At 46.5% G+C, this 24600-nt stretch overlaps 1 protein-coding gene across 4 annotated transcripts in view; it reads right to left on the reverse strand.

Annotated features, from left to right (window-relative positions):
• Nucleotides 1–24600, reverse strand: part of PTPRN2 (protein tyrosine phosphatase receptor type N2) — an 809200-nt gene that overhangs the window by 498751 nt on the left and 285849 nt on the right. For all 4 annotated transcript variants that reach the window (XM_035723337.1, XM_027574319.2, XM_035723336.1 and 1 more), the window contains exons 4-5: nt 12457–12559; nt 2837–2996 (exon numbers count right to left, since the gene is read on the reverse strand). In XM_035723337.1, coding sequence (XP_035579230.1) covers nt 2837–2996; nt 12457–12559 — 263 coding nt within the window. The remainder of the gene's footprint in view (nt 1–2836; nt 2997–12456; nt 12560–24600) is intronic.

Below are 24600 nucleotides of genomic sequence, written 5' to 3' on the forward strand. Positions count from 1 at the left end.
AATGGCCATGTGGTAGCATGACCGCAGAATCCATGATTCAGATCGGGACATCTGTGGGGGACAGTGCCCAGACAAACTACGGAGGATGGCCCTCCTGCTGGGTGGGTGTTTAAGGACAATGGAAGCCAAACTTGGCAGGGTCAAATGGATGCAATGTGTGGTGAGGCCAGTGGCAGCCCCCCTCTCCCACTTGGCTCTTCTGGAACGGCGTGCAGGCAGAGGGATGGATACCACCTCTCCCTCTGCCTCCAGGGCTCTAGGGTAGAGTCAGAGGCAATGGCCCCACATCTCAGTCATAGGCTCTCGAAGGAATTCAGGTCCATGCAAAGACAGCAGTCACGCTTTCTTCCAGAAAGGGAAGGCTGCCTTGAGAGCAATCCCAGGATGTGTGTCCAGATGCTCAGTGGTAGGATCACAGGGTACAGGAGCAGGGCTGGAAGGACACTGCAGCAAATGCTACTGGCCAGTGTAAGGAAGCTACACATTCACACACCCTACCACCACCTCAGGCCTGACAGGATCCACGGAGGTGGATGTGGCAGAGTTATTCACCACCTGGAGGTCGTGCCCTGGGACCACCCGAGAGCCCCCAGGACCTGCTATTAGCCCCCTCCCACCACAGGGCCGCAACCCTTCCCAACACTCCTGGCACAGGCCACGTGAGTCTCAGAAGTCCCACTTCACAAGCTGCACAGTTGACTGCAGGTGATTTCTGAGCCTGACGTCATGCTCTCGGGTTACTGACAGCAGGGTGCTAACAGCACGGCATACGGCTGCGAATCCAGGTGCTTTCCATGCCCCTCCATGTCCAGGGAGCAAATTCTGTTCTAAACTTGACTCTCTCGTTTTAGTGCAGGGCTAAGAGAGTGCTGACCACACTGAAGGGGAAACACGGTGCTGGATTCAGAATGAACGCCAAGGCTCCCACTGACCAAGGGGGCCAGCTGATGAGGCTTTGCCAGCACCCTGTGGGACAGAGGTGAGCCACTGCCCTGCAGCCTGCCCGCCTTCCTTCTCTGGTTTGGCAGCCAGCGGAGAAATCACCGGACTTAGGGGAACATGGTGAACCGCTTCACAGAGAAATTCCAGCTGGTTCCTCCATTCAGCATCTTCTGAATCTTCCAAGTCTTGGGAAATTTTAATGACTCTCTTGCCCTTCCCTCCTCCACAACCTGCTCGGGGTCCAACACGCAGGGACATGAGGCAATGTCTCCATTACAGAAGCCCAGAAACCCACAGCAGAAGCCAAGGCTGAGCAGGAAGCTTCGTGTCCCTTTTGATGAAGACTCATCAGAGGAAAAGGAGGCAGACGAAATGATGCTTTTAGGTTTGTATGTACTTGAATTACCCATCTTCAGGACCCGGGGGCGATGCTGGTTTTCCAGCGTGTGGTGGAGGGAGTACACAGGTGGCACCGGCTGTGCGGCGCTGGAGCGCGGACAGAACCCGCGTCAGAGCACAGCTGGGTCCTCGGTTCTCCTCGGGAGACGGGGACACTCCAACAATCAGCAGAGCTTTCCAGACTCCTGACCTACTTTCACTGTGTCTGAAGACGATTTATGATGAGAAGTAATAACTACTATTAATTGAGGCTGTCCCTGAAAGCTCGATGTGTACTGTCTTGCTCAATCCTCACAATGACCCAACTTCACAGCCAGGGCCCCCAGGACAGAGAGGCTGAGCAGCTTCCTCAGGGACACACAGCACTGGTGGGACTGGTTCTGAATCCACCGTCTCGCCCACCACGTCTGCCCACTGCCAATTCCTCCAGGAACAGGTCTGTGACACCATGACAATCCCATCTTTCACCCCACAGCATCCAGCTGAGTGTCCAGCTCATGGAAAGTGCTTAGTCAGTATCAGAGAATGAGTAAAAAATCTTAACATTTAAAAAAAAAGTGTTAAGTGAGCTCCTCCAGGGTTAAGGTCTGCACTGAGAAGCTGGCCAGCGGTCCAGGCCGGAGCGGGCGTGGGCCAAGCGCAGTGTGGGGGCCCTCCCAGCATGATCTTACTCTCTCCCGCTAGGGGCTCACCTGTGAGGACTGAAGAAGACCTCCACTATCAGGGCAGATGCCAAGAGCTGGGCAGACACACTGCACGACCCAGGGTGGAAATGTGATTGTGGGGGAGCTGCCAGCCCACACCTAACTTGCAGGGTTGCAGCACCCACGAAAACATGCACCTGGTTCTGTACTTACTCAAAGTCCACTCCCGTGCGAAGGCAACTCTGCGGCCTCATCAGCAGTGAGCCCTCTAAAGAAGTGTGTGGGGGTGCTACCAGGATCCCAGTCCAGAGTGGGCTTCAGTGATTTCAGTGGCTTCTCGACAGGAAAATAATCAAAGAGGGACCCGCGTTGCTTCCCCCATATTTCCTGGAGCCACAACCATCTTCTGCTAAAGCCCCAACAGGGCCTTGGAGGAAGAGGACTTTTGTAAGCCATGCATCAGTCGTGGAAAGGGACATACATCAAATCCCAGTGGACATAACTAAAAAAGAAGCGTGTGCAGGGCTGCCAAATACCCAGCATGCCCACAATCACCCTGGACTTCCAACAACTGCCCAAACCCCCTCCTTGGGATGCATGACGGCCCCTGGCTCTGAGGGCCCTCAGCACTGACGGTGGGAGGGCCACCACTGCTGGACTGGCGAGCGTGCATGTGCGACTGTAAAGGGGTCCAGGGCCATTCTCTGCATGCACCCGGACCTGCACGGGACACAGGAGAGAAACCAGGAAGTGCCCAGGACTTGTGAGGTCGGCCCTGTGTGTGCACACAGAGGAAACTGCACGCGGCAGGTAAGACATGCCCAGCCCACAGAGGGAGCTGCAAGGGTCACCTGAGCGGATGGTCTGTCGTGCCTTGTCCTGGGGCGCGTGTTCGAAGCCGCCTGCGACAGGGCCTCCAGGTATGGCAGGTAGCGCTGCACAGCCTTGGCCAGAGCACCGTCACCCTCCAGACTATAGCTCCTTTCCTTATCCACACTCAGCTTTGAGCTCCTGAAAAGCCAAAGAAAACCATGAGCCCATCCTGCATTTGTTCATGTTGATTAGCCGCCTGGGCATCTGCTTCAGGCGAGAGAAACACACGCGGGATGGCCTCGGTGCCTGAGCAAGGACACAGGCCCTCGTGGCCAGAGGGGTGATGTCCTGCCCTCCTTGGCGCACATCAGCCACGGGCTTGAGTGTCTCACCCATCTCCCTGAGCCCAGTGCTCTGATGCGCCTCAGAGCCATTGTGGGGACTTGAGTGACCCTAGAGAGGATCAGGCCTGGAACATGTCCTCAGCATGGCCCCTCTGAGCCCCCGGGGTGGGAGACAAAGCTAACACACGGACGTGGAACAGCAGGACTTACTGCAAGTCCAACAAGAATCTGAGAAGCAGAGGGCAGGGGGTACGCAGCGGCCCAGGGGCACAAGAGGTCCACCTGGAAGGGGTCTGAGGTCAGGGAAGTGGATTGGTGGGGGCGGGGGGTGCGGCGCAGGCAGAGGAGTCAAAGGTGGAACAAAGAGCTAAGCACAGGTGTGAGGTCTGAGCAAGGGCAGGCGCCTGCAGAGCCCTGGCCGCTGGGCGGCATCGGAGGTGGAGGCAGCTGAGTGAGGGCAGACCTCGCTACAAACTGGGCAGGAGCCGGACCAAGGGCGGACCTCTCTACAAACGGGGCAAGAGCCGGACCGAGGGCGGACCTCGCTATGACAGGGCAGGAGCCGGACCGAGGGCGGACCTCTCTACAAACGGGGCAGGAGCCGGACCGAGGGCGGACCTCGCGCTATGAATGGGGCAGGAGCCGGACCGAGGGCGGACCTCTCTACAACGGGGCAGGAGCCGGACCGAGGGCGGACCTCTCTACAAACGGGGCAGGAGCCGGACCGAGGGCGGACCTCGCTATGAACAGGGCAGGAGCCGGACCGAGGGCGGACCTCTCTACGAACGGGGCAGGAGCCGGACCGAGGGCGGACCTCGCTATGAACGGGGCAGGAGCCGGACCGAGGGCAGACCTCTCTACAAACGGGGCAGGTGGACGTCACACAGTAATGGGAGGCACAGCCCCCACAGAGGAGGAGAAGCCCTCCCAGATCCCACCACCTCCCAAAGCCTCAGCAAACACCCCATACGCACACCTGTTCAGAGGCGCCTCTACAGGAGTGAGGTAGGGAGACCCTGGGCAGTGGTTTGGTGCTCGTGGCGGAGAGTGACCAGAGACACATCACTCCCAACCTCCCACACCCTGTGAACGTGCTGGGCTCCAGGGTCAGGGCTTGGGGGCAGGCAGGTGGCAGGAGGCATGAGGTCCATAGTTCAGCTGACCCTAAGACAGGGAGATGATCCTGGGGTCCCCCCCGGTGGCCCAGTGGGATCCCAGGTCCTTAAAAGAGGACGAGGAGGTGGAGGGGGTGTCCGAGTGACATCATGGAGGAAGCCCTCCAGCCCTGGGCGAGGGCAGGCCACCAGCCAGAGAACGCAGAGAGGACATTCCCAGCATGGCCCTCGAGAAGGGGCCGGCCCTGCGACACCTGGGCTTTAGCTCAGTGAGGCCCAGGTGGCGCTTCTGGCCCATGGAACCGTGGAAGCCACTAAGTCTGTGATCAGCCACAGCGGGAAACTAAGGCAGCACCATACGCTTCCATGCTGTGGCACCTTCGTGACCAGAAAGTCATGTGTACGCCAGGGGACCGTGCCAGGCAGACGGGCTGGAAGCTGGAATGACAGACGAGATACTTTCTGTTTTCCACAGGGTGGCGAGATGGAAGTGGTTCTGAAGCCAGATGTTTGGGCCCAAACCAGAGGCACAGAGGAAGCGGCCGGTGGCCTGCTACCAGCAGGTGGTCCAGGGCCACAGGTCTCAACAGGTGCCAGGGACACAGACGCTGGGACTCATCACTCAGTGGCCTCCTGTCTGGGTCAGCTCCCTTTCCTCTCATTACCCTGGCTGCGCAGAGCTGAGCTCTGTGGCCAGCCCTCTCGCAGCCTGGATCCACTGACCCAGCGCTTCCCAGCCCCGCGGACATCTCTGCTGTGTGCAGGTCACCCGTCCCCAAAGGGCCAAGTGCATCCTGAATGGGGCAGGAAGCCACACAGCAAGACTCTGTGCAGAGACCCCTCTGTGTTACTAAACACTGATCTCTGGATCCCCTGAGAAGGGCTTGCCTCACAGTGGATTTTCCTAACCCTGGCACCCCGTGCAATCTGGAGAGGCTGAGAACTGCCCAAACCATCTCTTCACAAGTTCTTCTCTCAGTTTGTTTTTTCTCCTTCGCTGTGCTGTGCACGGCTGGCTCTGCTCTGCCCACTGACCGTACATCTCTGCAGGTGACAAGGCACCAAACACCAATCTGGCCGCAGACCAGAGGCTTCACCGCTACCCTTTCTTTTGTCTCTTCCTTACCTGCACATCCACACACTCCTTCAGGCTGACCCAGAAACACGCCCCGTATCCATCCACGTCTCCCACCTGCCTCATCCGGGTCACGTGCAGTCAGGCGTGGGCGCCCGGAAGCCATGGGGGCCCCTGGAAAAACTGCCCCAGGTCCCATCACTTACGGGTAAAGAGCTCCAGTCACATCCTGCTTCCTGGTCATTCACTCACCTCGTAGCTTAGAGGCGCCTTCCCCAACCATCCAATCGGAGGTATACTCCAGTCATTGTTTATTAGATCACCCTAAGATATGGTCTTCAGAGCGTTATTACTAGCTGAAATTACCTTCTTTAATTTACTATGTGCTTTTTGTTGCTAGACACCCTTTCACTAGAATGGAAGCCGCTTGAGCGTAGGGATCATGTTCCTCTATATTCTCCTTGTTCTCAGCTCCCACCCCAGAACTTACGCAGAGCCTAACTGAGCATTGACAGAGACGTGTGGACCTGAATGGATGAATTCAGACACATCCATTAAGTTCCGGGTTAATGCAGAGTTAGCCTAAAACGTTAGCATTTCACATGATTAACCTGTTAAGTGACACTTTTCCTGTGAAATCTAAAAAACTGTTATCAGTGAAAGTGAGTTCAGGATAACAAAGCTGATAATTGTGGTGTAGTGGGGGTGATCAAATTATGGACTAATTTGAAAGAAAAATGTCTTATTTTTTTTTTTTTAAGGAAAATGAGTTTTTAAGTTATATAAAACACAATTCTCCCAGTCTCTGTTAGGCCTCTTTGACACAAATACTGTTTGTGTAGAAAGAACCGGACAGGTTTCCTATGGCAACTCTATATAACCTCAAATTGTGCTCTCCGTAGTGGATGTTCATAAATGTAGCAGCTTATGTTTGAATGATAAATAATTGTCAGCAATTATAACTCTGACATTTACATAGCAATATATGTGGGTGGGCTTTTTTGCATAGTAAATGCATTTGACCTTCATGTAAGTAAATACTGGGTTTTAAAATATGTATTTTTTTTAATTATCTGCCAGAAGTACCCTTGACGTTGAACAAAAATATCCCAGACTGCTAGAAAGATGGCACAGCTTACCCAATGTTAGTATGAGGTTTAGAAAACATGAGGGGCACGGACTCATCTGCTGTTTTTTCATTTCTTCCATCCTTTCTGTGCTGATTTTTTTATCTGGAGAGACTTTGCTTTTAAGCAATCATTTGATTTTCACTTTTTTTTAAATTAATTAGTTTATTTATTTGAGAGAGAGAGGATTTTCACGTTTACCTACAAGTGTACCAACTATGATAAAGTTTCATGACAATTCTAGAAATGAAGTGTTTTGATGTGCCAACAGGAGGGGCCCTCAGTTCCCCAAGCACAGCAGTGAGGCCTTAAAAAAGCCATAAATGCAGGAAAAGGGGGGACATGGAGTTTCCCACACTCAGGGTCCCCATGTGTGTGTCTACATGTGTATGTGTGTTTCTGGGTATGTCTGTGTGTGCATCTACATTTGTGTGTCTGGTCTGTGTACATGTCTTGTAGGCTGGGTTAGGCTGGGTTACTGTAAATAAAATGCTCAATTTGCTAATAACCATATGTACTTTTAGTGACCAGGAAACAGTATCTTAAGTAGTTTATATAAACATGATGGTTTGTTACTTATATGCTGGTCTTTACTGTGATTTTGACACACTTCAGGAAATTACTGGGGTTTTAGGTGGGTATGTAAATCATTATAGAGTTCCCCACTTTAAGTAATGGAAAACAGGATCCCAGCTAGTTTTTTCATGTAGGAAGTCTGATTTTCAAGAATGGATCACTAATGTTAGGTGTGGTATTTGTATATATCTCATAAAAGCTGGGACTTACAGAAAATCTTCTTATTTGTGTTTAATTATCTCGTTAATAAAGTTGTCCGGTTTTTATTTCTAATGCCTTTTCAAGCTACACCAAATCGGACCTCACATGTGTGCCAATGATGAGGACTTCACGGTTCTTTGATCCCCAACCACAGCTCAAGTTTCCTGGACGATCACTGAATGGATGAAATCCCATGTTCTGTGGGGGTCTGGGTGTATTTTAAAGGAGGTCAGTTTATTTCACCGGTAGATTGTCTTTTCTCAGCACTAATTATTAACCTCATAAAAGTGCCTCTAAACTGTCTTGTTCATCTTGTTTGTTTGTGACGCTCTAAGACATTAGAGTGATGAGCATGGCCAGTTTGTCGGGCAACACCGGAGCAGTTAACTTGCAAATGGACTTTCGCCTGTCATTTTTGAAGTAGGTCAAAAGTTTTAAGTACATATTTTCCACTTCAAAAACACTAAAAATGTTTTATGTGTAGGATTTTACTACTCCCTTTTCCACTTGCATGTACGGATCTTCTAGCTCCAAATAATATGAGGTGCTTTCGGTTGTCACCCAATTTGCTAAAGGGAAAAGAAAACCCGAACTAGGAACAAAATCTTTACAGAGAGCTCACAGTGAGCCTGGCTCTCATTCCTTTCTCAGCAACGGTAACTGTACTTAACAACAGTTTGCTCTCCACATACTACCTTTAAAGCCATCTGACACGATGCTCCTGGGCACAATCTCGTGTGAACTCACGGGAGCCCCGGACACACTGGGGGCCTCCTGCTCTCAGGGTGTCAACAAAGGGCAGGCTTCGGTTCTCAGGGGCTCCTCTCGCTTCCCCTCTGTTCCTTACGTTGAGGATCTGCAGTACTGCTGTGCCCACATTCTGGCTTTCACACGCAGTGCTTACTCTGGTCAGAACAAGAGCAGGGCTGGGCGTCCTGAAGACGAGTCTAACCTCATCTGGGTAAGTTAATTTCTCCAAAGGTCAACTGTCTTGTACGAAGCATGCCAAGTGAAACTGGCCAATTGTGGATACTTACAAATCTATCAAGTACAGAACGCTCTATAAAGCATATATAGACCGCATCTGCCCTGTGGAGTGAGGAAAGCGAGGAAGGATTCTCGGTTGGTGTAGTGGCCCATATAACAATTCAAAAGCATCCTTCACTGATTCAACAAATATTGACCAAACATCAACCTCCTGAAAGGCTCATGCCAGGTGCCGGCAGTCTCCGGGCCAGAAGCCGCACCTGGAGAGGTGCCGGCGGAAAGAAGGCAGAAGCATAACAGTGTCCTTATCTCAAATGGGCGATCGGAGGACACCGACTTCTTCACAATGACATTAACCTGCACTCTAAGAATATCTGCACACCCAAAAGGTGATGGTCACAAAGTGAATGTAAAATCAGACAGTTACAAACACTAAAGACAACAAAAGCAAACCAGTCACACTCCACAGAGGAAAAGGAAGTGGGCAGAGACACCAGGGCCTCACTGAGCTGTCCGACCGTAAAAAGTGCCACCTAACGTTGCTCAGGAAAGCTGCATGTGAAATAGAGACAGTCCAAGGGCTGAGATTTCAAAGGACGGCCAGATTCATTAGGCAGCAAATAAAAAGAGAGAAAACAGGAATGGCAGTACTAATTTTAGAAAAATGGAATCCAAGACAAAAAGCATTAAAGGCAACCAAGGCACCCTTTGGAAGTGACCGTGGGTACAGCAATCACCAAGAAAAATGTGACCCAGCAACTTTTATGTGCCCAATGTCAGAGCCTCAAAATGTTTAAGGCGAAATATATTAACAACAAAAGGAAAATTTACAGAAACAGTTTCTAAGAAATTTCAATAAGTCAAAATGTAATTAAGGACATATTATATACCATATAAAATTATAAACTATGTATAAAAATCTGTACCCTGCAAATAGTGGATACAATATCTTTTTAAAGAATCCACTGAAAATCAGTAACAAGATCGTACAAAAGAGGCCACAGAGAAAAACCTCAAAATCTCCAGAAGGTAAAAACTGAACAGGTCACGTCTGACTAAAATGAAATAAAACTAGGCACCAATTTAAAGTTTAAAAACAACACATATATGGAAAACTGGACACTTACTCTTTCCAAAGGGTATAAAATTACAGTTACAGAAAATGTAGAACGTTTCTGACTGATATGTCAGTCAATCACAGGATGGTGCCAAATCTATGCTCAAAAGCTAATGCACAGACTTGTGTAACTTCATTACTTTTTTAAAAATGAATGAATAAAAACATGAACAAAACATTCAATTCAAGAAGTTTAAAAAAAAAATAGGTCTGGGCGCCTGGGTGGCTCAGTGGGTTAAGCATCTGCCTTCAGCTCAGGTCACGATCTCAGGGTCGGGAGATCGAGTCCCTCGTCGGGATCCCTGCTCAGTGGGGAGTCTGCTTCTCCCTCTCCCTCTGCCCCTCCCCCTGCTTGTGCTCTCTCTCTCAATATAATAAATAAAATATTTTTAAAATAGGTCTAAAAAAAGAAGAAAAAACAATAGGTCTAAGGATAGTAGAAATAAGAAAATCCAAAGATAATTAATTTTAAAAATCATGTTAAAAATAGGGCACAAACTGAGGGTTGCTGGAGGGGAGTTGGGTGGGAAATGGGGTAACTGGGGGATGGACATTAAGGAGGGCACTTGATGTAATGAGCACTGGGTGTTTTATGCAACTGATGAATCACTGAATTCTACCTCTGAAACTTAAAAAAAAGTGGACAGTGCCTCATTTAAAAGTAAATAAATACATTAAAAATGACAAGAGTGACAAGTATATGTACATTGAATGGTTTTTTAAATTATAATACAATTCTAAATATCACACCATGTTAACAAACTTGGAAATCCTTCTGAAAAGGATGACCGTTCTCTGTAAAAATACAAATGCCTCAATTTCACACAATAAAAACTGTGAGCACATTTGACCAATAGTCTTGGAAGACAATGAAAGTGCTAGGAGATATATCTCAAAGGAAGATTATAAAAAATATGTACACCAGGAAATAGATCATTTCAGTGCTAAAGAAAGTTCTGCAGAAATTTTGTGAAAAGAGGGAAAACCACTGTCCGTACCCTGACGACAGTCTAACCGTGACCCCAGCTGCAGGGAGGGACAAAGCCCGGACGACAGCAGGGCCATGTGCCCCCGTCCTGGCTGCTGAGACGGTCCGCCAGGCAGAGTGCCAACAGGAAACACGCGGAAGTAGGAGGTCTGAGTACTTGAACGGGACGTTATCTACAGAGGCGCACACGACCGAGGGGGGCGACGGGGAGACCGTGGAGAACCCCCAGACCACCAGGAGGGAGGAGGGAGGCGGTCATGGGGCCAGCCACCCTGCCCAGCTCCCGCTGCCATCCTGATCTGCTCTGCCCTCTAAGCTGGGGTGAATCCCGCTGGACAACCCCAGCCTCCGCCTGAGGACGCGGGACTTGTGCACACCGGGAACTCCCACCCTCGGGGCCAGAGCCAGGGGTAGGAGGCACAGGAATCTGGGAATATCCCATCAAGGCTTTCTGAAATGGGGCTCTGCTTTCAGAGCTGGGATGAGTGGTTTACTTAGGTTCAACCCTGTCAAAGACGGAAATTAAAAATCCAGCCTAGAGACGGCTAAGAGAACTCTGTTTTCATTAGCAACTGTACCGAGTGTCATCCATGGTACAGACCGAAAAAATATTTCTACAAAATAGGATAAATGAAAAGTTACTAACCTTAAATATAAAGGCTCTATGCTGAAATAAAACAGAAAAATACAAAAAATACTTTTCATATGGACAAAGATCATGCATAGGAAATTCATATGGAAAATTCCAATCTCAAATATGAATATTTTTAAACTTTTAATCTCACTTATTAAAAAAAACAAAGATAAGGTATCATTTTTCATAATAAAACTGGCAATCTTAAAAAATGACAATATTGATGCTGGGAAGAAAGTAGTCATCCAGGCGTCTGTTCAACGGCCTCACCTTGTGTGCAAATGCTGGTCTTTGGGTGATACCATGCTCTGGTCTCTCTCACCCCGGCTGTACAAGGAGCTAGTCTGTGCTCATGGTGGAGTTCAAGGTTATCTGGGATAGTGCGCTTCATGGTTAGTCAAGTTAAATCTTTACTTGGAAGGAAGAAGCAGTGGACAGCACTGAAACGCCCAGATGTAAAGACCAGTGCAGAGTAGGCAATAATCCAAAACAAAAACGGGAATTTGAGATAGCCTGGCTTTGGTTTTTTGTTGTTTTTTCTTGCAGAGAAGTCTTACACATACTCACAGACTATAATGGCATATTTTCTGACAAAGGAGGTGTTCAACGTAGACAAGCTAGGCACAAGAAGTAGAAGGACATGTTTCCTACCCTCAAGAAACTCACAGTCCAGCTGGTGAGAGAGCTAACATGGTGAATGTGTTTTCAGTGTGTCCAAGTCCCTTAGGTGTGTTCATTCACTTAACTCTCAGTGGATTTGGAAATGAACTTCTTGGTGGCTTAGCCACTTCACTTATTAGAGGAACACAAGCTTAAGGCAGATACCTATGTTTTTGTGTCACTGAGATTTTTCTAACTAAAGTTTCAGAATAGTCTCTCTCTTAGGGGGAAAAAAATGGGCCTTCCAAACTTCCCTAAGCCTTTGGGGAAGGCCCTTTTCACATTCTATCAACTTGAAGAATCTGGCACCATGGCTGAAGAATGAGACAAACCCAAGTGGCTCCCTGTGGTCTGTCTTTGGACTGAGTTCCAACTGCCCCACGTCTCAGTTCCCTTCCCTCCAAGAACGGGACAGGCTTTAGGAACCCCTCAATGCATGTAGTGAGGATGAAATGAGATGTCGCTGCTCAGCAGAGGTTGCTACGTTCTGGCAACAGGAAAACTTTCACGACGGAATTCTGCTTTTTGTACTAAAGTGAACATAAATTCTTACTGGGAAATGAGAAATCTTGACTTTTCTGCTTTCAGCCAAGGTTCTGAAGATGCAGGGCTTCCCAAAGGTCTTGGGAAAGGGAGGGGAAGGACCACTGGGGTGTCTGTCGTGAGGACGGCACCTGGCTTGGGGGTCATGCCAACGCGTCTTGCGTCCCTGCGCTAGGACACGGTAGAGAAGGACTCTCCCACCCTCTGGACCCTCTACAGCACAAATACAACACGTCCAAACAAGAACAAGCTGGATGGATGTCGGCTGCAGCCAGAGAGCAGTCTGCTTACCTGGCTGTGTCGGAAGCTTCCAGATGCTGCGGGTAGGCATGGGGAAGGGTTGAGAGTTCCTGGGCCATCACGTGCTGGGTGTAGTCGTCCTGCCACGTGAAGCCTGGGGAAAGTTGAAAAGCTGCATTATCAACCCAGAAGTTGAGCTAAAGGTCTTGTTTCAGTCTCAGGATAAACTGCTGCCATTTCAAAGTTTGCCCTCAATGCCATCAACAACCCATGGCTCCCTCTCACTGTGGTTTATTAATAAGGTCTTCTCCTTATAGAAGTCCCGATCTCCTGAGACCACTAGACCAGAAATAGGACGGACACTTTGCCGGATGAGAAGCACAACGCCCAGGGGTGCCATGGCTGGATGAAATGAGCTGTCGCCAGGTGCACATTTCACGTGGAAGAGGGATCTGTCCCCGTGAAAGATTCAGACTTTCTCACGGAAAGGTTCTGGTCACAGCAAAGACTTTCTTGACCCAGATGTGTGCACATTTACCCACCACTTGGCCACTAGCCTGCCTGCTCACCACCACATCTCGGGCAATTCGTTCTAACTCCATCCTGCCGAAGAGCCACACAGTGGTAATGAAATAAGGGTATTGTCACTGTGAAGGCAATTATCATGGGGCTTAATGTGCTGTATCTGGGAGCCAATTACATTATATTTATACTCAAATGTTATGACAAAGAGCTTTATAACAAGAGCAAAGTAGTTATGAAGGCAAAATCCATGTGATTATGCATTAATTACATGCACTGCAGATCACATGATAATTATGCTCAGAATTACCAAATAACTCCCAAGAATAATTATTATGCAATTTGTACATTTTAGATCTTATGGTAACACTTTAGCACTTAGAACTACCCCATGCAATTATCCATAATTATCTAATCACTAAATATCATGTAATTACAGAGATATATTTTTATGCCCTGTTCAAAAACACATTACCAAAATCTTCACATCAGGACGGCTCCGTGCCTGTTTATGTGTGTGTGTGAGTGTGGTATAGGGAGTTCCAGAACTTGCTGAGAACCACATGTTCTGGGGAATAAAAAGAAGGGCTCAGCAGATATAAGCTGCCTTCATGAACACACTTGAATTCTTTTTTCAAATGCAAATCTAACATTTTTTTTTTACACTTACAAATGGCAAGATTCAAACAGTTGAAACATTTCTAAATCTCAAAAGGCTCTATGGCATTACCCAAAAGAGAAGCTGATGGGGAAATTCACCAAACAGGCCGGCCTCCTATGGCAACTTGTTCTAAGCTGCTCTGCATGAATATAGCATTTAGAGAACGGGTCACTGCAGGGACACCCACCCCACAGTCACCGTTACCCTTACTTTAGGATTAAGTGTACTTAATAATAAGCAAGAATCTTCCATTTGCCAAAAGTGACTAAAAAACCACCCATATGAAGTGTATGGCTTACGTGGCTGTTAACCATTGGTTCATTGCCAGGAGTATTCTCAACTGAAAGCACAGTTGCAATATTAGCATAATCCTAGCACTGTGGGTTTAGAGAATAAGCATAGTTTAAACATGCCATTCCCAAAAGGGTGGTCTTAATATCTACCAGGAAACAAAAAAATCAAGAGCACAAAAGGAAGTGCCTATAAAAAACTTTCATCTGTAAAATTTAAAATAACAAAACATCAATAATATTTTTTTATCTAAAGAGCAGAAGAGTCTGAGCTATGTTGATTCTGGGGTCTGTGAGGAAGACTCGGTCACAACAGTTGGCCAACTGATAGAAGTGCTAATACAGGCAATCTGAGGGGGACCCTGAACCCCTAGACTGGCTTCTAAGCTTTCCCGGGAGCAGGCAGAAACCGGGCACTTGGATATAAAAACCAAAGCAGTGCATACGCTGGGGCTTAGACGTCTTCTCTGAACGCCTGTCCAAGGCGTACTGGAGGAGCCAAAACCCCATGAAGAGAAGATCTGCTTCCAGGAAGACGGAGAAGATGTACTTTCCCCTACCCTGCCCGCCAGGCACAACTAAAACCCTGGAGATGGTATGCACAGAAGGCTCTGAAGGGAGGGCAGGAGACAGGCTGCTGTGTTCCCAGGGAATCCAAGGAGCCACACATGCAGGGTGCCCTGGGCTGTCCTCTGGCCTGTGCACCTCACACTGGAGCTGAGGCAGCAACCTGGGAGCACCAAGTGCAGGAGAAGCCCTGACTGAGGTCGCCTCTCCCCAGCCAGAGGGCCAGGAAGGGATTGACTTAGCACATTTTAGACAATAACAGCTCTCCTCCCATCAAACACCACCAAAAAAAACCACAGCCCACCCATACCCATGCTAACAAAGGCCAAGGGGGACCCTGGGCGTCCTCTCTTATGAAGCTGGAATGAGGCCCCTGGGTCAGGGGAGCAGTCAGGTAGGCAGTGGGTGGTATACCCACCCCCCATGTCAGACCCCCATAGAGACCACATGGGGAGTTCAAACTCCTACCACCTACCCTGCCCAGCATATGGACAAGATCCCCTCCCTCCGATGTCAGCAGAAATCTAGGGGGGAACTTGGATTTCCATCCCCATGTTAGTAACAGAGACCCCCCCCCCCACACACACACCTTGGCAGAGCAGTGTCAGAAAAAGCTGTAAAACACAAGGCTTAAATGAGATCCAGATGCTCATAATAGAATACTAAAATGTTCAGGTTTCAACAGAAAATCAGTTGTTATACCAAAACTGGGAAGTTCTCAATCTGTAGCCACTAACACTGAGGCTGGAAGATGTTAGCGTTACCTGCCAAAGATTGTACAGCTTAATAAAACTGCTTCAGTGAACAATTATGAACATACTTGAAAGAAATGAAAAACTAGAAGGCTTAGCAAAGAAACAGAAAGTCTCAGCAAACAAATACAAAAAGAACCAAATGGAAATATTATAACTGAAAAATACAATAACCAAAATAAGCAGCTCAAGTAGATGCACTAAATAGAAGAATGAGGGACAGAGGGAAAAACCTGTAAACTAGGAGAACAGAAATCACCCAATTCCAACAACAGAGAGAAAACAGTCTGAAAAAAAATATGGACAGAGCCTCAGGGAGTGTGGGGCTGTAGCAAAAGATCTAACATCTATATCATCAGCGTCCCAGAAGGGGAGACAAGGAAGGCAGGGCTGAACGGGCATTCAGAAACATGATGGCTGAAAACTCAATTTTGGCAAGAGATGGAAACCTAAAGATTCACAGAGCTGAGGAAACAGGGTAAACTCAGTCTCCTCCCAGACACACAGGCAAACTTCTGAAAACTAAATGCAAAGAAAAAACCTTGACAGCAGCTAGAGAAAAATGACACCTTACCTATGAGGGAAACACAATCCAAAAGACAAAGGATTTCCGATCAGAAACCACAGAGGCCACAAGGAAATCACACAACTTTCTTCAAGTGCTGGAAGAAAGGAACCATCAGCCTCGAATCCTGAAAATCTACTAAACCAGATACACATCAAAAATATCCTTCAGGGGGGCGCCTGGGTGGCTCAGTCAGTGAAGCATCTGCCTTCAGCTCAGGTCATGATCCCAGGGTCCTGGGATCGAGTCCCGCGTTGGGCTCCCTGCTCAGTGGGAAGCCTGCTTCTCCCTCTCCCTCTGCCCTCCCCCCACTCATGCTCTCAGAAATAAAGAAAATCTTTTTAAAAATTAATTGATTAAATGTCCAATATGTGCACTCTGCTATAATATGCACTTTGCAAGAAGCAAGATCACAATAGATATGGTCACACACCCAGAAAACCACCAACTCAGCACCAGACAGGAGGACGTCACCGACCTTTCTGATGTAAAACTTACTATTCACGGATATTTTATTTTACACGATCTATAAATTTAACCATTAATGAAATACAACATGAATCTATTTATCACTCTAGAAGGGGTGTCACTGGAACATTTCCACCTGCCACTATTTAGTTTTAAGATGGTAGAGCGAACACAAACAAAATTCATCTAGATCCCTTTTAGCAAATTCCATCAACGTTATCAGTCAATGCTAGACTATAAGCTTTATTAACAAAGAAAAACTGAACCAGAGAGTAGGCTACGAAAACTTGATTTCCATCTTGTGTGCATGTGTGCGTGCACCCACATGAGCCGGCGCGACTCAACACTTCCTATGTGCCACGTTCTCCTGCCAGAGACACTGCCACTTACTTGCGCCCATGAGTCCCAGGGGCTGAGGATGCAGCTCGTGGCCGCTTAGCTCGCTTTACCTCCACAGAAGGGCTGCTTTGCATCCTGGGCGTACAGACACAGAACTTCATATAAGATTGGAATTCGCTAAATATTTGGAAATAAATTGATAAAGTAGAGGGAGTCAGGAACATATTAGGCATTTAGTTTTCAAATCTGTGAAGATCTGAGGGTGAAAAAAGACGCAGTTCTTGCTCCCATTAAGGGACGTACATTCCCACAGAGGGAGACCCAATAAACACAAACACACAATTAAATAAGATGTTGGTCTGTGGTAAGTGCTGTGAGGAAAGCAAACTGGTGATGGGTGAAGAAAGATGGGCAGCCGTAGACAGGTGAGCGTGGTGGACAGGGAGCGTGGTGGACAGTGAGCATGGCACACAGGTGAGCACAGTGGGCAGGACGCACTAAGAAGAGCAGGAAAGGGGGCGGAGCAAGATGGTGGAGGTGTAGGAGACCTGGATTTCATCTGGTTTCAGGAATTCAGCTGAATAGGGATCAAACCATTCTGAACACCTACGAACTCAATAGGAGATCGAAGAAAAGAATAGCAACAACTCTCTGAACAGAGAAGCGACCACTTTCTGGAAGGTAGGATGTGCAGAGAAGTGAATCCGAGGCGATATTCGGGAGGATAGACGGCGGGGGAGGGGGCCTCTGTCGGCCACTTCTGGCAAGTGCTAGAGCCGCGGAGCACAAAATCGGACCTTTTAGAAGTCGGCTCCGCGGAGGGACATCGCTGCAGTGGCTAAGCGGGGGGTGGAACCCTCGCGGGACAGTGTGGTCTCGGGACCCTCGGGGTCACAGAAAGACCGGGGGTGCCTGAGTGCGGCAGAGCTCCCAGGGATCGGAGCGGGGAAGCTGGCTGCAGAGACAGAGCCGAGGAGTGGGCTCTCAGCTCGGGGTTGCAATAAACCCTGATCCTCGGCACAGTCGGGCCGCTACTCCTCCAGCAGGGACCCAACAAGCGGCAGATCCGGGGAGACTCCCCTTCCTCCCCCGGGAGGAGCGGCGCGGGAGCGCACCGCAGGGATCTGCTGGGTTTGGAGACTCCACACGGGGTCGGGTGCCAGAGATAGAAACGCTCGGTCACAGGCCGGGTGAGCACGGAGTGCGGCCGGAGACCAGGGAGAGAGGAGTGATTGACTGCTTTTCTCTGGGGGCGCACTGAGGAGTGGGGCCCCGAGTTCTCGCTCCTCTGGGGTGGAGATTGGGAGGCCGCCATTTTCACTCTCTTCCTCGAAATCTGTACAGAAAGCTTGCAGGGAACAAAAGCTCCCGAGAGCAAACCCGAGCACCTTGCTTAGCCTGGATCAGCAAGGGAGGGGCAATTCCGCCTCCTGCAAAGACATTTGGGAACCATGGCAACGGGCCCCTCCCCCAGAAGATCAGCACAAACAGCCCGCCAAGACCAAGTTTACCGATCAATGAGAACGGGAGAACTCCAGTGCCAGGGGAATACTCCACATAGAATTCGTGGCTTTTTTTACCATGATTCATTAGTCTTTCAAAGTTAATTTTTTAACTGGGTTTTTTTTTTGAATTTTTCTTTTTCCCTTTTTCAACCAACATCTTATCAATCCCTTTTTTTATTTTTCATTTTTAGAGTCATATTCTATCCCTTCATAGTAGTTATCCTTATTTTTGGCATATATATTTATGTTGTTCTCTCTTTAAAATTTTGAGATACAGTTTCTTCTAACAGATAAAAATATACCCTAAATCTCTACTGTATGGCTTTTTTCTAGTCTCCTGCCTGATCACATTCTCTCCCTTTTTTTTCTTTCTTCTTTCAAGCACCTTATCAATTCCTTTTTTAAAATTTTTTATAATCTTCACCTTTACAGTGATATTCCATCCGTTCATTGTATCAGCCCTTATTTTGTACATATATGTCTTTCTTTCCTTAAAATTTTAGGAGGCACTTTCTTCTAACAGAGCAAAATAGACCCAAAATCTAGTGTGTGGCACCGATCTATGCACTAGCCTTATCATATTTGATCATATTCTGTTTTTTTTGTTTTATTCTGTTTTTGTTTGTTTTTATCTTTTTCTTTTTTTTCTCTTTCTTTTTTCTTTCTTTCCCTTTCTTTTTCCCTGGTTTCGGATCTTTTCTAATTTCTTTAGAGTATATTTTCAGGAGACGTTGTTAACCTGTTAGCATTTCGTTCTCTCATTCATCTATTCTCCTCTGGACAAAATGACAAGATGAAAAATATCACCTCAACAAAAAGAACAAGAGGTAATACCATCTCCCAGGGACATACTCAATACGGACATTAGTATGATGTCAGACCTAAAATTCAGAATCATTATTTTAAAGACACTAGCTGGGCTTGAAAAAGCATGGAAGTTATTAGAGAAACGCTTCCTGGAGAAATAAAAGAACTAAAATCTAACGAAGTCGAAATCAAAAAGGCTATTAATGAGGTGCAATCAAAATGGGGGCACTCACTGCTAGGATGAGTCAGAAGAGAGAATTAGCGATATAGAAGACCAAATGATGGAAAATAAAGAAGCTGAGAAAAAGAGAGATAAACAACTACTGGATCACGAGGGCAGAATTTGAGAGATAAGCAGTACCATAAGATGAAACATTAGAATAATTGGGATCCCAGAAGAAGAAGAAAGAGAGAGGGGGCAGAAGATATATTGGAGCAAATTATAGCAGAGAACGTTCCTAATGTGGGGAAGGAAACAGGCATCAAAATCCAGGAGGCACAGAGAACCCCTCTCAAAATCAATAAAAGTAGGTCAACACCCCGACATCTCATAGTAAAACTTACGAGTCTCACAGACAAAGAGAAAATCTAGAAAGCAGCTTGGGAGAAGAGATAGGTAACCTATAATGGTAGAAACATTAGATTGGCAACAGACCTATCCACAGAGACCTGGCAGGCCAGAAAGGACTGGCATGATATCTTCAGAGCACTAAACGAGAAAAATATGCAGCCAAGAATACTATATCCAGCTAGGCTGTCATTGAAAATTGAAGGAGAGATCAAAACCTTCCAGGACAAACAAAAACTAAAGGAATTTGCAAACATGAAACCAGCCCTCCAAGAAATATTGAAAGGGGTCCTAAGCAAAGAGAGAGCCTAAAAGCAGCATAGACCAGAAAGGAACACAGACAATATACAGTCACAGTCACCTTACAGGCAATACGATGGCACCAAATTCCTATCTTTCAATAGTTACCTGAATGTAAATGGGCTCAATGCCCCAATCAAAAGACACAGGCTATCAGATTGGATTAAAAAACAAGACCCATCGATATGCTGTCTGCAAGAGACTCATTTTAGACCCAAAGACACCCCCACATTGAAAGTGAGGGGGTGGAAAACCATTTACCATGCTAATGGACACCAAAAGAAAGCTGAGGTGTCAATCCTTATATCAGACAAATGAGATTTTAAACCAAAGACTGTAATAAGAGATGAGGAAGGACACTATATCCTACTTAAAGGGTCTATCCAACAAGAAGATCTAACAATTGTAAATATCTATGCCCCTAACATGGGAGCAGCCAATTCCATAAGGCAATTAATAACAAAAGCAAAGAAACACATTGACAACAATACAATAATAGTGGGGGACTTTAACACCCCCCTCACTGAACTGGACAGATCATCTAAGCAAAAGATCAACAAGGAAATAAAGACTTTAAAGGACACACTGGACCAAATGGACTTCACAGACATTCAGAACATTCCATCCCAAAGCAACGGAATACACATTCTTCTCTAGTGCCCATGGAACATTCTCCAGAATAGATCACATCCTAGGTCACAAATCAGGTCTCAACTGGTACCAAAAGATTGGGATCATTCCCTGCATATTTTCAGACCACAATGCTTTGAAACTAGAATGCAATCACAAGAAGAAAGTCAGAAAGAACGCAAATACATGGAGGCTAAAGAGTATCCTACTAAAGAATGAATGGGTCAACCAGGAAATTAAAGAAGAATTAAAAAATTCATGGAAACCAATGAAAATGAAAACACAACTGTTAAAAATCTTTAGGATACAGCAAAGACAGTCCTGAGAGGAAAGTATATAGCAATACAAGCCTTTCTCAAGCAACAAGAAAGGTCTCAAATACACAACCTAATCCTACACCTAAAGGAGCTAGAGAAAAAACAGCAAATAAAGCCTAAACCCAGCAGAAGAAGAGAAATAATAAAGATCAGAGCAGAAATCAATGAAATAGAAACCAAAAGAACAGTAGAACAGATCAATGAAACTAGGAGCTGGTTCTTTGAAAGAATGAACAAGATTGATAAACCCCTGGCCAGACATAGCCAAAGAAAAGAGAAATGACTCAAATCAACAAAATCATGAATGAAAGAGGAGAGATCACAACCAACACCAAAGAAATACAAAGAATTATAAGAACGTATTATGAGCAATTCTATGCCAGCAAATTACATAACCTGGAAGAAATGGATGCATTCCTAGAGATGTATCAACTACCAAAACTGAACGAGGAAGAAATAGAAAACCTGAACAAACCTATAACCACTAAGGAAATTGAAGCAGTCATCAAAAATCTCCCAACAAACAAAAGCCCAGGGCCAGATGACTTCCCAGGGAAATTCTACCAAACATTTAAAGAAGAATTAATACCTAGTCTCCTGAAACTGTTCCAAAAAATAGAAATGGAAGGAAAACTTCCAAACTCATTTTATGAGGCCAACATTACCTTGATCCCAAAACCAGACAAAGACCCCATCAAAAAGGAGCATTACAGACCAATATCCTTGATGAACATAGATGCAAAAATTCTCACCAAAATATTAGCCAATAGGATCCAACAGTACATTAAAAGGATTATTCACCACGACCAAGTGGGATTTATCCCTGGGCTGCAAGGTTGGTTCAACATCCGCAAATCAATCAACGTGATACAATACATTAAAAAAAGAAAGAACAAGAATCATATGATCCTCTCAATAGATGCAGAAAAAGCATTTGACAAAGTACAGCATCCTTTCTTGATCAAAACTCTTCAGAGTATAGGGATAGAGGGTACATACCTCAATATCATAAAAGCCATCTATGAAAAACCTAACCCAGCGAATATCATTCTTAATGGCGAAAAGCTGAGAGCTTTTCCCCTAAGGTCAGGAACGCGGCAGGGATGTCCACTCTCACCAGTGCTATTCAACAGAGTTTTAGAAGTCCTAGCCACAGCAATCAGAGAACAAAAAGAAATCAAAGGCATCCAAATCGGCAAAGAGGAAGTCAAACTCTCACTCTTTGCAGATGATATGATACTGTATGTGGAAAACCCAAAAGACTCCACCCCAAAACTGCTGGAACTCATACAGGAATTCAGTAAAGTGGCAGGATATAATTTCAGTGCACAGAACTCAGTGGCATTCCTATACACCAACAACTAGACAGAAGAGAGACAAATTAAGGAGTCAATCCCATTTACAACTGCACCCAAAACTATAAGATACCTAGGAATAAATTTAACCAAAGAGGCAAAGGATCTATACTCAGAAAACTATAAAATACTCATGAAAGAAATTGAGGAAGACACAAAGAAATAGAAAAATGTTCCATGCTCATGGATTGGAAGAACAAACATAGTGAAGATGTCAATGCTACCTAGAGCAATCTACACATTCAACGCAATCCCCATCAAAATACCATCCACTTTTTTCAAAGAAATGGAACAAATAATCCTAAAATTTGTATGGAACCAGAAGAGACCCCGAATAGCCAGAGGAATGTTGAAAAAGAAATGCAAAGCTGGCGGCATCACAATTCTGGACTTCCAGCTCTATTACAAAGCTGTTATCATCAAGACAATATGGTACTGGCACAAAAACAGACACATAGATCAATGGAACAGAATAGAGAGCCCAGAAATGGACCCTCAACTCTATGGTCAACTCATCTTTGACAAAGCAGGAAAGAATGTCCAATGGAAAAAAGACAGTCTCTTCAACAAATGGTGTTGGGAAAATTGGACAGCCACATGCAGAAGAATGAAACTGGACCATTTCCTTACACCACACACAAAAATAGACTCCAAATGGTTGAAAGACCTAAACGTGAGACAGGAGTCCATCAAAATCCTAAAGGAGAACACAGGTAGCAACCTCTTCGACCTCAGCCGCAGCAACTTCTTCCTAGAAACATCGCCAAAGGCAAGGGAAGCAAGGGCAAAAATGAACTATTGGGATTTCATCAAGATAAAAAGCTTTTGCACAGCAAAAGAAACAGTCCACAAAACCAAAAGACAACCGAGAGAATGGGAGAAAATATTTGCAAATGACACATCAGATAAAGGGCTAGTATCCAAAATCTATAAAGAACTTATCAAACTCAATACCCAAAGAACAAATAATCCAATCAAGAAATGGGCAGAAGACATGAACAGACATTTTTCCAAAGAAGACATCCAAATGGCCAACAGACACATGAAAAACTGCTCAGCATCGCTTGGCATCAGGGAAATCCAAATCAAAACCTCAATGAGATACCACCTCACACCCGTCAGAATGGCTAGAATTAACAAGTCAGGAAATGACAGATGTTGGCGGGGATGTGGAGAAAGGGGAACCCTCCTACACTGTTGGTGGGAATGCAAGCTGGTGCAACCCCTCTGGAAAACAGTATGGAGGTTCCTCAAAAAGTTGAAAATAGAGCTACCGTACGATCCAGCAATTGCACTACTGGGTATTTACCCCAAAGATACAAACGTAGGGATCCGAAGGGGTACGTGCACCCCAATGTTTATAGCAGCAATGTCCACAATAGCCAAAGTGTGGAAAGAGCCAAGATGTCCATCAACAGATGAATGGATAAAGAAGATGTGGTATATATACACAATGGAATATTATGCAGCCATCAAAAGGAATGAGATCTTGCCATTTGCAACGACGTGGATGGAACTGGAGGGTGTTATGCTGAGTGAAATAAGTCAATCAGAGAAAGACATGTATCATATGATCTCACTGATATGAGGAATTCTTCATCTCAGGAAACAAACTGAGGGTTGCTGGAGTGGTGGGGGGTGGGAGGGATGGGGTGGCTGGGTGATAGACATTGGGGAGGGTATGTGCTGTGGTGAGCGCTGTGAATTGTGCAAGACTGTTGAATCACAGATCTGTACTTCTGAAACAAATATGCAATATATGTTAAGAAGAAGATAGCAGGAGGGGAAGAATGAAGGGGGGGAATCAGAGGGGGAGACGAACCATGAGAGACGATGGACTCTGAGAAACAAACTGAGGGTTCTAGAAGGGAGGGAGGTGGGGGAATGGGTTAGCCTGGTGATGGGTATTAAAGAGGGCACGTTCTGCGTGGAGCACTGGGTGTTCTGCACAAACAATGAATCATGGAACACTACATCAAGAACAAATGATGTAATGTATGGTGATTAACATAACAGTAAAAAATTTAAAAAAACAGAAAAGAAGAGCAGGAAAGGCTACAGGTGTGTAGGGGGAAGGAGCAACCAGGTCAGGGTCTTCAAGGTGAAAGCAGCCAGGCCAAGCACTCCAGAACCAGAAGGGGGCCGGGGCAGGCCTAGTGCATGGGAAGGGGTTGACATTTCAGTCTGGAAATGTGGGACCCATGGTAACACCCTGTGACCCAGTGGAGGGAGGTCATCAGGGTGGCCAGAGGGGAAGTTGAGAGACACTAGCTGCTACCAAAGGTGGATTGTGAGAAGCCGGACCCCACAGTGAGTGGTGAGTGTGAGGAGGGAGACATGGGTGCAGCCAACAGCCTGGACAACATCCAGGTTTGGGTCTGGTGGTTCCATGGGCCAGGAGCGGAGAGCTGGGAGAGGCGCCTCAAGCATCTTCTATGCACGGCAGCAGGTGGGCACTGCAAGAAGGTTGCGGCCCCTAGAACCCTCACGCCTCGACTACGCATTTGACGCATTCTGTCTGCCCCTAGTTCTGTCCCTCTTGATCTGAC

Source organism: Zalophus californianus, chromosome 12 (genome assembly GCF_009762305.2).
Source record: "Zalophus californianus isolate mZalCal1 chromosome 12, mZalCal1.pri.v2, whole genome shotgun sequence".
Taxonomy (NCBI): Eukaryota; Metazoa; Chordata; class Mammalia; order Carnivora; family Otariidae; genus Zalophus; species Zalophus californianus.